This window comes from Prionailurus viverrinus, chromosome B4, assembly GCF_022837055.1.
Source record: "Prionailurus viverrinus isolate Anna chromosome B4, UM_Priviv_1.0, whole genome shotgun sequence".
In the NCBI taxonomy this organism is placed as follows: domain Eukaryota; kingdom Metazoa; phylum Chordata; class Mammalia; order Carnivora; family Felidae; genus Prionailurus; species Prionailurus viverrinus.
In genome coordinates, this window is record NC_062567.1 from 23,280,690 (window position 1) to 23,294,131 (window position 13,442).

Consider the following 13,442-nt stretch of genomic DNA (forward strand, 5'->3'; position numbering starts at 1 on the left):
AGTGTGAAGCCTGCTTCTCCCTCTCTCTGCCCCTCCCTCCACTTGTGCGTGTACTCTCTCTCTCAGTAATACGTAAATGTTCAAAAATATTTTTAAAAAGAAATTTAAAAATAATTGCAAAAATATATTGGATATTTGTGACTTTTAGTTGTGTATCACTTGAATTTTGTGACTTTTTTCTTTATGTGTGGTTGTGTGTCTGTCTTTCCCTAATATAACTTATTTAAAAAAAAAAAAAAAACAAAAACAAGTTGCCAGAAATGATATAGATTAGGTTTTGCTCATCTAAATATAGTTAACATTTTTCCTTAGGCTGTCAGCCATGTAAGATACATGCTCTTCAAGCCACATCTTTAGTTGGCTCACAAATGCTTAATATTGCAAGAAGTATGAATATGTATATATTCCTGATGCTTATGTAAAATGATTTAGGGTTACACGGTGATCTGTAGTATGGTAGAAACCAGTTGAAATTAAACATGAAATACGATTTATAATTCACTTTGTTCTTTATTTCTTTTAAGGGACCAGTTACTCTCCACAAGAAAATTCACACAACCACAGTGCTCTTCATAGTTCAAATTCACATTCTTCTAATCCAAGCAATAATCCAAGCAAAACTTCAGACACAGTAAGTACATAAACATGCTCACTTTTGGTTTTTGGGTTTTTTCTGTTTGTTTCATTTATTGCCCTACCCACCTCCACTCTCCACCCCTTCAACCAAGTCTGTTGTTGTTGTTGTTGTTGTTGTTGTTAAGTCTAATGTCTTTTTTTTTTTTTAAGTAAATGCTGACCTTTTTAAAAATGTATTTAAAGTAATGAGCTTACCTTTTAGTAGAATTGAGAATACTTGGGAGACACCACTTTGATATTTCTTCACTTTTTTACTGTACAGAGCAAAATCTACCGTTGCAATATCTGAGATATAAAGATCTGTAGATTATGAAACTTCTATAGTTACCTATTTAACTTGAGCTTGTTCTCCTTCTATAATATGTACACATCTTACAACATCTGTTAAGAGCATCTCCTGTGTTACACACTGTACTAAACACTAGTGATGCAAAGATTCCTGTCCTCAAGAGAATTTAAGTCAGGAATTTTAGATATTTCTAAACTGAAGTAATAACTCAGCTTGCATTTTTTAAAGTTAGGGTTCAAATGAAAGTTGTAACAAGTCCATTTTACAAAAGTTGCCAAGCATATGCTAGGTTGTAGCTATATAGTACTAAGAAAATGTGGCCCATCCTAAAAGGAACTTTTGGACCTGTGGTGAAAGCTGAAGGGTGAACAGTTAAAACAGTGTGCGTTAGGGGTACCTGGGTGGCTCAGTCGGTTGGGCGTCCGACTTCGGCTCAGGTCGTGATCTCGCAGTCTGTGAGTTCGGGCCCCGCATCAGGCTCTGTGTGGACAGCTCAGAGCCTGGAGCCTGCTTTGGATTCTGTGTCTCCCTCTCTCTCTGCCCCTCCCCTGCTCACAGTCTGTCTCTCTCTGTCTCTGAGAAATGAATAAACCTTAAAAAAATTTTTTTTAAACAGTGTGAGTTAAAGTTGCTTTGGGAGCACTCAGAAGGAGAACTCCCAGCTTGGATGAGAGTAAGATATTAAAGTACAAGTAACACTTCTGAGCAGATTGAATAGAATTTAGCCAGTTGAAGAGGTCTGGAATTTGTGTGCTATGCAAAGGGAACAGCATCTACAAAGACAGTGAAGTGTGAGATAGCCCAGTGTATTTGGAGAACGGCAAGGATTTGGTAGTGTGAAAGAATGGCAAGAGTTCAGGTTACAGACGTGAGTGGGAGCCAGATCACAAAAAAATAATATATCTTACCAAGGAATATGAATTTTATAGAAAGGCAGTGGAGAGCTATTGAAGCATAGAATTGGTGAAGTAACCTCATACTTGCAATTTAAAAAATTCTATCCGGTAGTACCTTGGAAAATCTAGGAAGGAAAGAACAACTAGAAGACTATAGAAGTGGAGGTTGAATCCAACAGATTTTGCTTTGGTGATCATCATGACTTAATCAGCATTGAAAGGTGCTTGGGATTATTTCTTGTCCCTTGTTGAAGCAGTGTGGATAGTACATTTCTGCCGAAACTCGAAACATAAATGGTAGTATTTTCATAAAGGTAGATTTAGAATGGTTTTAAATATTGTATTAGTCAGGGTCCAGGTAGGAGAACAAAACAATACTGGATATTTCAGCACAGAAAATTTAATAGTGCAAAGAATTTTATATATAGGATTAAGCAGATACTGCATGCTTTTGAGGACTGAAGAAACAAAAAGGAACATTCAGCTATTGCATCTATAGTAATCACCATTAGGGCCAGAGTACAGTAAGAAGACGTTGTGGTTATTAGAACCTAGTAGTTTAGAGGAGGAGTCCTGCAGAGATCTGGTTAGAACCTCAGTGGTATGAAGCTAGTTCTGGTTTCAGACAGCAGAGAGCCAGAAACTGGAGCCAGCTGTGGCTGCTAGGCTTCTCCTTTCTCCTGCCTTTCAGTCCTGTTCCAGTGCCTACTGTTGGCAGATCTCACAGCTTGTGAGTTCGAGCCCTGCGTCAGGCTCTGTGCTGACAGCTCGGAGCCTGGAGCCTGCTTCGGATTCTGTGTCTCCGTCTCTCTCTGCCCCTCGCCCGCTCATGCTCTGTCTCTGTCAAAAATAAATAAACATTAAAAAAAAAATTTAGTAGGAGTGTGGTGTCGAGACTGAGACAACAGCTTGGTAAACCTTAACCGGTGTTTACCAAACTACTTGTGAGGAGTCATTTCCATTAAGGTGTATAGTCAGGATTTTAGGATGAATCTTTTTTGTGGAAAATGGCTCCATTAATTTACAAAGTAACAAGCAATAACCTAAAGTTCCATTTATCACTCACAATTCTGATTTGGTATTTGCTGACAGTTACAGTGGCAGGCCATGTGGACATTAGTTTAAACAGAATCTTTATTCAAGGAAAACTAATTCTGGTTATTTTGATTTCCAAGATGACAATGAGCAATCAGAGAAGTTTCATCAACCCAAATCATGTTAGGGGATTTCATTATGTGGGTGGATGCTGAAGACTGTACTGAAATGGAATGAATTAAGTGTTACATGTTTTCAGAATCAGGATTTCCCTTTTGGTAAATTTCAACTATAGGTATATAATTAATCTCCAAGCAGGTGTCTTTTTTATTATAATGTACCCAGTGGGCATGACACATGTTTTATAAAGTATAAATTTAATCTTACCTGAGAAGTTAGCTTTTGAAACTTCTGCATGTTACTTAGCTGTAAACTAACTTTCTCTTCAAATGACTTCTAATGGAAGTTTTTGAGTAGAAAATAAAACATAAAATTAGTCTTTAATATTTTCATAATGGAAGAAAAGATGAATATTAGGTAACTTAGGTCAACACAATATGGAATAACTTTTTTAAAAAGTAGTTCTTTTTTCTCTTCGAAGTTTTCACGTTTTAAATCTGTCTTTGAAAATCTTAGTTATCTACAAAGACCTTTTATTGTTGGGTGATTTATATTTATAAACTGTTGAAAATCAAATTGAAGTTGTCTTATTTTTTCAGTATTAGATTAAGATGCTCACATGTCCTGTGATGATGAACACTTATTGTGGTTTAACACAGAACCGAGCCCATGGTAACTAGGAAAAGCTTTTTGAATGCGTCCTCCTCCCTAATCTAAATCATAATAGGATTTACCTCATGTAGATTATTTTAGATTAGTTATGCGTATTTGTGATTTTTAAGAGGCCTCTAAATTGCTTCATTTAGAAAAAAAAATTATTCCCATTTAAATACATAATTGGTACCTTCCCTTCTGCCTGTCCACCAATTTTGATTTGCTAGGGATTCAGTCCTAGTTTGAATTCAGTCCTAGATGACTTTGCATTTATATATCAGCTCTACTGTTATGGCTTAAGTATCTTCTGCATATTTTGGAGCTTTTCAGTTCGAGGCCCTCAAGATCTAGTTTCTGTAATCAGCCTTGCCCAAAGATACTCAGCTTAATTTAAAAAAAAAATTTTTTTTTTTAAACGTTTTTATTTATTTTTGAGAGAGAGGGAGACACAGAATCCGAAACAGGCTCCAGGCTCTGAGCTGTCAGCACAGAGCCCAACGCGGGGCTCGAACTCACAGACCGTGGGATCATGACCTGAGCCGAAGTCGGATGCTTAACCGACCAAGCCACCCAGGCGCCCCACAGCTTAATTTTTTAAAAATTAGAAATTTATCAGAGAATTCTTAGGACTCCATGAAATTCTTTTGTTACAGTAAATGCCATCTTCGATGTTGTTGTTCAGTGAACTGTTCCTTAATAACCATTCGTAGGTTAATTCCAAGATTAACCATTTCTTTCCCATGGTCTCACTTGGGGAAGAAGTAGTGGGATTCTGTATTCCAAGAAAGACAGTAGAAAGGGATATGCTTTTTTAAAAAGAGAAAAGCAGTGTTTGCGTAAGAGGTAAAAGACATTTTGAATTGGAGGACAGATGGTGCCTATGGAGTACTAACTGTTTAGTACTATTCGTTAAGTGCAGTTGTTTTCATTCTTTCTCAAGATCTTTCTACATTCATGAGTTTTGAGAGCCTTTGTTTATCTTCTATCAGTATTTGCCGTATTAAAAATTAAAACTTGATAAATATGAAAAATAATTTTTAAATTGGTCAATTGTAAACCCTTTATATGTTAGCGTATGTAATGTTTTTATGAAAAATAACTATAAAACAAAAAAATAGAATCGAATTATCTCTTTAACGCTTGTCTTAATAGAAGATACCTAGAACTTCACATCTGCTCTGCATTCAATCTCCCATGGTTGGGTTCCTGCAGCTTGGTACTTGTAGGCTATTTCTGAAAACTAGAAGGATTGAGAGTTAACTTTCCACTGGTATCAGAAGTTTGGAGGCACATGGGTGATTTCCAGTAGCTTCATTTTTGGGGAGCATACTCCCAAGAACATAAATGTGGCAGAATCTGCAATATTTTTTCATCTACCCTCAAAATTATTGTGACCTATTTAGAATTGGAGTTGATTTGGTGGAAATAATGGGCATCCAGAAACAGGTGTTGACCCTTTTTTCTGTCACAATTAGTTTTGTGAGCTATGGACAACTTGTAAGTTCTCTAGGCTTATTTCCTACTTGGTGAAATTAAAGCAGGGCATGAGAGTTTGTTCCTCAAGCTTTAAAATTGTTCACTTTACACCGGTGAGCCCAGAAGAAGTGTGGACTACCAAAGTAAGACATTGTTTCATTTTGATCTCAAAGCTCCTTTGAGAAAGTAGTCAACTTCATCTAGAAGTACACTTGGAAACCTATCCGATTTCCTGGGGCCAGTGCAGGCACTTAGACTTCATACTTTTTGAGATCAGTTCCATGGAAATGGGGCCTCCTTTCAGACTTTTCTAATTTCTTTATAATTTAACAGTATCTATAAAATACCTAGAGAATGTGAGAATTTTTGAAAGGCTGGTTTTTGTTACAGGGAAATGAGTGATGCTGCTGACCCTGTGTATTAGACAAGGTTTAGCTAACACTTGGCCCATCTCATGGATTTTGAAGGTGAAACAAATTTATAGCACAAAGCTGTGTTTACATTTTTTTTTTTTTAATTTTGTGCCCTTTTTTTCCACTAAGTAAGTTAATATAGGCAGGATGTTCTCTCTTACAGTATGTGAGTACTGTTGTGCCATAATGAGTTTAGAACTGCTGCACTGTCCTGTCATCAAATCAGTCAGTTGAGTGGGTTTTCTAAAACACCCTCCCTCCCGCTGACGTGTGACTGGATTTCAGCAATTAAAATTACAATAATGGGGAACTTTTTGTAATGCTACAAAAAGTAATGCTACATTACTAATGTAATGTAATGTAGAAATACAGTCAAGATGTGTTAATTTTGCATTTCTTATTCTGTGCCTAATCTAATGTAATCTGTTTTATAGGATTTTCTATTGTTATTTTTGATGGTTTTCAGTAGACCAAGGTCTCCTAAGATATATATACAGAGAATTACATTCTAGATCAAGATCCCTTTGTTTCATAGTCTTTTTCCATATATATGCTTTGAAAACCTTTGGCATTCTTGATATTGATTGATTAGCATTAACATTTTCTAACTTGTAAAAATGTATTTTTAAGCCTTATGATTCTGCAGATGACTGGTCTGAGCATATTAGCTCTTCTGGGAAAAAATACTACTACAATTGTCGAACAGAAGTTTCACAATGGGAAAAACCGAAAGAGTGGCTTGAAAGGTATTTGCTCTTATTGAAAAATATTTCTTCTTGATTCTACAAGTTAATATCTTAGAACATTCTGAGTTTAGATTTATTATAGTGAAACTCCTCGTTCTCCTCTTTAGTTATAGGAGTTGGCCCATTGTGTTTTCTATAATTTCTCTTAAAATAAAAAAAATAACTTGGACAGATAAGCAGCTGTCCCCAAGGACTTTGTAAACAGTATATTTAATTATAATTTTATATCATCCTATATTTATGTGTCTTATAATTTGTAATAGAGATCTTTATAATTCTTAAAGGATAATATGTTTCCTTCATACATGTAGAATTAATATTGGAGAGTTTTGGTTGTAGGGTTAATGGCATATAAATAATTGCTATAATATTGCCATCACTGAGAAACATTAATGTTCTGTTAGCTATGTCTCTCTCATCTTCCACACCACTTGATAGTATGGCTGTGTTCAGTTCTTTTATTTTCCATATACCATTTTGTTTTGACCATTTGTTGAGAAGTGGCACATGTAAACTCATTGTACTTGATATTATTTTTATGGGTTTATCCATGTTTTATTTTTAGAGAACAGAGACAAAAAGAAGCAAACAAGATGGCAGTTAATAGCTTCCCAAAAGATAGGGATTACAGAAGGGAGGTGATGCAAGCAACAGCCACTAGTGGGTTTGCCAGTGGAAGTAAGTATTAATTATTGTCTTTGCAACAGTATAATGTTTGATTCACTCCTATAGATCATGTATTTATCTCTGTATGCATAACTGTTTACATATGTAAACTAAAATAATAGTAACATACAGGGTTTCTTTTATGTCAGATCTGTCCCCTTAACCTCCACCATTTTGATTGCTGAAAAGAAAAAGGGTGCACAGAGGAATAGTACATCTATGTATTCATCATTACTCATAATGGCTATAATGCAGCTGAATTGGTGAGAAATAAAATTTCATAATGTGGACTGACTGCTTTTTAAGGCAGGAGTTTTGTGTTTTTTCACCTTCCCTGAATTGTGTCCTATTAAACTGGACAGTGAAGTCCCTTCCAAAACTCAGTGTTTCCATCTAATTATTGATTTGTGGCCACACACAGATCGTGACATCCAAATATCGGTGCTTTGTGTTTATCAAGGAGTAACTTTTTTATCCTCATAGCTGGATACTGATTTTGTCATAATCCTACATCTGTATAACGTCTCCATAATGTGGGCATACCTTAATATTTTTTGAGGTCAGATTATGTCTAAGTGGGACAGTATGAGTCCTATACTTTTATTTCTTAATTCAAATTGAGTTTGAATGTGAAGCTTTTTACTAGTGGTAGTCTATTCCCAGTGGCTTCCCTTGCCTGGAATAGAATTTAAATGCCACTGTAGAATTTTTAGGCTCTTTGTCAAATTTGAAATTTTGAGAAGAATCTTAAAAAGATGTGTTCTGGAAATTCTTGGACTTAAGCATTTGAATCTTCCTCCTGTAACTTATGTAGGGGATGTGTTTGGTCTCAGCAGAGGATGCTGATTTTTTGATGGGAAAAACTTTAAAGTGAAACATAGTTAACAGTTCTTCAGCACTGAATGTTTAATTTACATTCCTTGGAACATTTAATTTTTTTATATTCGTGAAATTGTACTTAATTCTCAGAAAACAATGACTTAAAATACTGAAGTAAAATTAAAACTATTGTATTTTGAGACAGAAGGCTTGGGTTCTAGGTCCATTTCACTTACTACCTTAAGTAACTGACTTCTGGCAAACAATCAAAAATGAGATAAAGGTTTTTCTTTCCAGGTTAAAAAAAATAGCACCCTGCTTATGGGCCTCCCGAACAAACTGCAGAAAAAGGGATATTAGGAGGTATGGAGAAGGAGTGGCAAATGGGTGTAAAAATAATAACTTTATTAAGATATTGGGGCAGGCCTCTCAGTGGCTCATGGTTCCCGGATAGGAAAACAGAGCGTAGTGTGTCTGCTTTATTCTTTCCAAAATACTCTTATCAGTTAAGTCTCTTTTCCTCCCTTGAGGTAGAGTACATGAGAGAAGTAGTTAAAGACCTGATGCAAATAATGATAGAAGTGAAAATGTTATTTTTTTGTCTTTTTAATAAACCACCTTTAAGGAAATAAAATCAGTTTTTAAATTGTGTGCATCTTTTTCTTTCAAAGATGAAATAGTTTTTTCCTTTTTTTCCATAACTTCACAAGTGAGGCATGTTTATTGTTAACAAATTAGAGGGGTCAGTTTTAAATTCCGTCAGCCAGGAACATTTGGGGTTATACTTTTTTTCTATATGCTTACAAATGTTTATAAAAACTACATATATATATATGTGTATATATATGGGATGATATGTTACTGCTTTTAATCTTTTCTTTTGTTCAGTAGTATTTCAAGGAAATGTTTCTGTGTCAGTTTATAAATCCATATGTGTTAAATTGGCTGCATGGTTTTCCATTTTTGGTTGTGCCCTCATATATAAATAAGATACTTAGGTGGTTTTTTGCCTTTTCCTAGTGTCAACAGTGCTGCGATTCCTATTATTACTTCCTCAGCCAAATTCCTCGAAGTGCAAATGATGAGTCAGTAGGTCTGACTTTGTGTTGAAATACAGTCATGAGTCACACCTTTTCAGTTTTAAGTAATGTTTGAGAAAAACCTTGACTTTCTCCTTTTATTTTTCCTTAATTGATCAACTGATTTGTACTTAAGTGTGGTAGTAATGAAGTCATTATGCCATTTCAGTGCTTAACTTGGTCTATCCAAAAAATGTTGGCAACTTTCCCATATGTCCAGTGCATTGGTGTTCATATAGGATAAGGCCTAAAGCTTTGTACAAGTTCATAAATGCCGATAAAATGTGTGGGGCGAGGCGGGGCAAGATGGAAAGGTTTTATATGTAAAGACATCAAGGTAGAAAATAGATTTGTTTTTTGCACTATAGCAAATAATGTTATCCAGAACTTGACATTGAAAACTTTCTGGATAAAATTTTTAATTTGACATTACTGCTGCTAGGTTTTCATTGTCTTTAATCTGTGCCTCATAGAATGATTGCTCTGTGCTTAGAGAAACCTTAATTTGGGGTTTCTCAACAGTAGCACCGATGATATTTTGGCTTGGGAGATTCTTTGTTGTGGGACGCCGTCCTCCATACCTGTATACTGTGCCTGGCCTCTACTTGCTGGATACCAGTAGCACACCTCCTCTCTCCCCAGTCGTGACAACCAAAAATGTCTGCAGACATTTGCCAAATGTCTTTGTTGTGGGGGGTGTGCAAGCAGAGTCATTGCGTTAACTGTTTTGTCTAGAGTTGTGAATAATAGAAAGTTGTTGCAGCTGCTACTTCCTTAGCTCCTGTAATCCTGCTGCCATTTTTTTCCCTAAAGCTTACAAGTGAAGAAGTATCAGCTTTAATTTTCATCTGAATGCATTTGCTTGTTGTACTTTGACTCCAGCCATACAGAACTGAAAGGGACTTTTGTTGGTGTCCAGGAAAAAAAAGTTCTTGGTAATCAAGTGACATGATTAGGGGGAATTGGGCATGGTGTTATTTGTTTTATCTGTCCTGAAAAGTTTCTATTGTAGCGGTATTCTTCCCAGGAAGACATTCTAGAACAAAATTTCTTAAGTTTCGTGTGCTGCATGCAAGTTGATGGTTTAATGATGAGTTAATATCATGCAACAGATGTTTGTATTCTGCTCTGATAGCTCAATCTGTGTGTTCTTTTTTTTTTGCTAAGGTTAATATACGTGTAACTTATAACATTGAATTTCATTTATTAAGTCAAAAGACTTTGTGTTTTCGTACAACTGAAGGTTTTTTTGGCAGTACCCAGTACATTTTGTTGAGTGTAACACGTGGGAGTTGTGCACTGAAGATTTGGAAACTGACTTGTAGTTTCAGTATACTTCCTTCTTTGCACTGTCTTGATCTCTAGACTCAGAGGAACCACGAATTGGAAAAAAACTAAAATATTCAACAGGGAGGGCATCCTTTGGTAATATTATTGCATATGTGCTTGAATCTTAAGATGTTTCTCTACTTGAAAGTTGCTTAATTTTTTAGTTATAAATTAGACTATTAGAATTTTGGCTATAGAATTTTTGATAAATCCAAATTTTGTTATCATGATTGTTGAAATTTTCCTTGTACTCTTTTTTGGAAGTAGAATATTTCTGAGGTTTAAATATTTTTGTGACTTTAAATCGGAAGGAGATGTTTTTAATAGAACTGGTAAATAGCGAGTAGAATTTTCTGACTGTGCTGCCAGATGTAGGCTTTGTATTTTCATATAGCATTATCTATAACTTGAGTTTATAACTAAATGGTATTATTAGCATTATTAAAAATATGAACTGATTTATGTTTTGAAAGCACAGTACATCATAAATTCAGCCATCCCAAAATAAGGTCATTTAAGCCCTAGCACAAACTACTTTAGAGACCACTAGTTAGCTACTTTACTATTCAGAACAATCAGGCTAATAAAGCTAATATTCCTTTGCAGTTGAACCACTGTGGATAATTCAATTATTAGAACCTGTGGTCCATATTTTAAAGGAATGGACCATTTCCCTTTTCTATTTTAAAATATTTAAAAAGGTTTTCATTTGAGTAAAATGTTATAACTCCATATATTTATTTTTTTCCATGTTTTGTGTGAACTGTGGTGTGGTTCTAAAGAATCGCCCGAAACTAGTAGCCCACTTGAAATCTGAGTATAGATTAATGCTTAATTACAATTGAGCTAAAATTTCTCTCTTTCAGTATTCGGATTTTTATATATGCTAGTGTAAAACTGCAGATACTAACTGGGCTTGCAGTTTTATATCAAGATACAAGTACAGGTATGTTGCTAAATTAGCTGATGTTAAAGACAGGATTCTAACGTAATCTTTTTTCTTCCCCCTTCCGTCATTCCAACATCTCTTTTTTCGAACTGTGAACTAAAGTGGAAGACAAGCATTCCAGTGATGCCAGTAGTTTGCTCCCACAGAATATTTTGTCTCAAACAAGCAGACACAATGACAGAGACTACAGACTGCCAAGAGCAGAGACTCACAGTAGTTCTACGCCAGTACAGCACCCCATCAAACCAGTGGTTCATCCAACTGCTACCCCAAGCACTCTTCCTTCTAGTCCATTTACGCTACAGTCTGATCACCAGCCAAAGAAATCATTTGATGCTAATGGAGCATCTACTTTATCAAAACTGCCTACACCCACATCTTCTGTCCCTGCACAGAAAACAGAAAGAAAAGGTATGCCATTATTACTAGATGATGCACGTTGAACTATAGTTTCTGAGTTTTTGATTATATTACATTATCTCCATTAGCTTGAATAAGACTCTTTAAAAGTCTTTTAGAATGTTACTGCATAGATTTAGGTCTAGAGTTAGCCATATTTAGCTTTTTCTTTTAATTTTTAATTATGAAGCTTTTGCACTGTTTTTTGCCTTCGACACTTTGAAGTCAAGTGCTTAATTTATAACAGTAATGGTTTAAATAACTTCTCAAAGTCAAAGGACTGTCCCTTCATATTTGTATAATTTTCAGGTTTTGTAATAATTGTCATGATGGTTTAGTTCAGATATGGTCTCAATTTTCTGTTAATTAAAATTTAATATGAATATAATATGAATAGACATTTTAAAGCTTGTTATTTCTGCATACCATGCAACTATTGGTTTTAATTTGTGAATTAGAAAACTGTGTCATGGGCCATAAGATAGAGTCTTAATGTCTGAATTAGAACTTTAATCTGAAGAGTAGAAGTTAAACTTTGCAACCCAAATTGTGTTTTTATACAACTCAGTGCTGATAACCGTAGCTTGTTAAAAGAGTTAAGAGAAAAATTGTGGCAACAACTACTTGGGAGGTAACACACAACAGAAGCAGAGCGCTGAGATAATTATATCTGCGTGGACCACAGTTCTACTAAACTTCACACGTAATAACGCATTTTAAGAAATAAAGGCAATTAAAAGGCATTAAGGAAGTAAATTATGGGCAAGACCCATTAGCAGACTAATTGGCAGATTAGCATCAGTAACTATTGAGAAACTTTTAAACGTCCTATGAGTTTGGGAGATGCTACATGGATCTGATGAGTCTTTAAGCTTTTAATCTATTACCCGATTCGTTATTTCACATTAATTTGTTGACAAAGGGCTCTCATAGTTCGGTTTCTTTTGCTTCTTGTTTCCTTTTATGCATGTTACTTGAATTTCTCTTGTAGTAGTGGTTACATATTAAGCCACAGACTTTTATCGTATAGTCTTTTAAATACATTAAACCTTAAGCAGGTTGTTCCAAATGTCAGATTCCCCTAAGATGGTTTGTACCAGAATTCATACGTGTAAGTCCTATTTACCTTGATGCAGAATTAAGTTGATGAAGAGAATTCTTGAGAGATGAAATCTGAATTAATGCAGTAATTGTTAATGTGATAGAACTTTCTAAAGGATGTTAATGGTTTATAATTTTGATTATTTGGTCACAGAAATTTTATTTTAAAATCCTGTCAGTTAAAATCCTGTGGCCTTTAAAAAGTCTTTGTCTCATTTCCTCTCTTGTTCATTTAACACTTCTTAGCTCTTACCTCCCTTTTGAAATTCTTTCTTTCCTTAGCTTCTGGGATACTGCCACTCTTCAATTTACTAATTCTCTTTGCCTTCCTTAAATATCGGTATCGTTCAGCCTTTTCCTGTGGTTTGTTCTTTTTTTCTTGCTCAGCATGTTCTCTTTTGCTGAACAGTTGTTCTTGTGGCTGCTTTGTCTACAAAGGTGACTCCCAAATCTTTATTTCTAACTCCTACTGCATATATGTGTCCCAGATTCCTCCCTTTCCCCACAATTTATTCTTAGGTTCTCAGTGAGTAACTACACTGTTCTCCCAGCTATTCCTTGTTCTTCAACAAGGTTCATCTGCACCTACCCTTACCTGTCTATTGACAAATCCTGGATTCTGCCTTCTGTATCTTATGTGTGTGTGTATATATATATATCCTTTCTCTGGTTATTGTTACTACCGTTATTGAAACTCAGGACATCTCTTTTGAAATAACTATCTGATAACCGCTCTGCTTCCTTCTACCCAGACTTATGGTGGCATCATCATAAAATTTAGGTTGGATTGTGTTAACTTCTTTGTTTAAAATTTTCTAATAGTTTTCCATTATTC

At 35.2% G+C, this 13,442-nt stretch overlaps 1 protein-coding gene across 10 annotated transcripts in view; it reads left to right on the forward strand.

The window, feature by feature from the left end:
- The window catches only part of WAC (WW domain containing adaptor with coiled-coil), an 89,221-nt gene that overhangs the window by 51,193 nt on the left and 24,586 nt on the right, over positions 1-13,442 (forward strand). For 8 of the 10 annotated variants that reach the window (XM_047868168.1, XM_047868169.1, XM_047868165.1 and 5 more), the window contains exons 4-7: positions 525-631; positions 6,150-6,265; positions 6,831-6,943; positions 11,210-11,518. In XM_047868168.1, the coding sequence (XP_047724124.1) occupies positions 525-631; positions 6,150-6,265; positions 6,831-6,943; positions 11,210-11,518 (645 nt within the window). The remainder of the gene's footprint in view (positions 1-524; positions 632-6,149; positions 6,266-6,830; positions 6,944-11,209; positions 11,519-13,442) is intronic. The other 2 variants (XM_047868170.1, XM_047868171.1) reach the window with 1 other exon arrangement.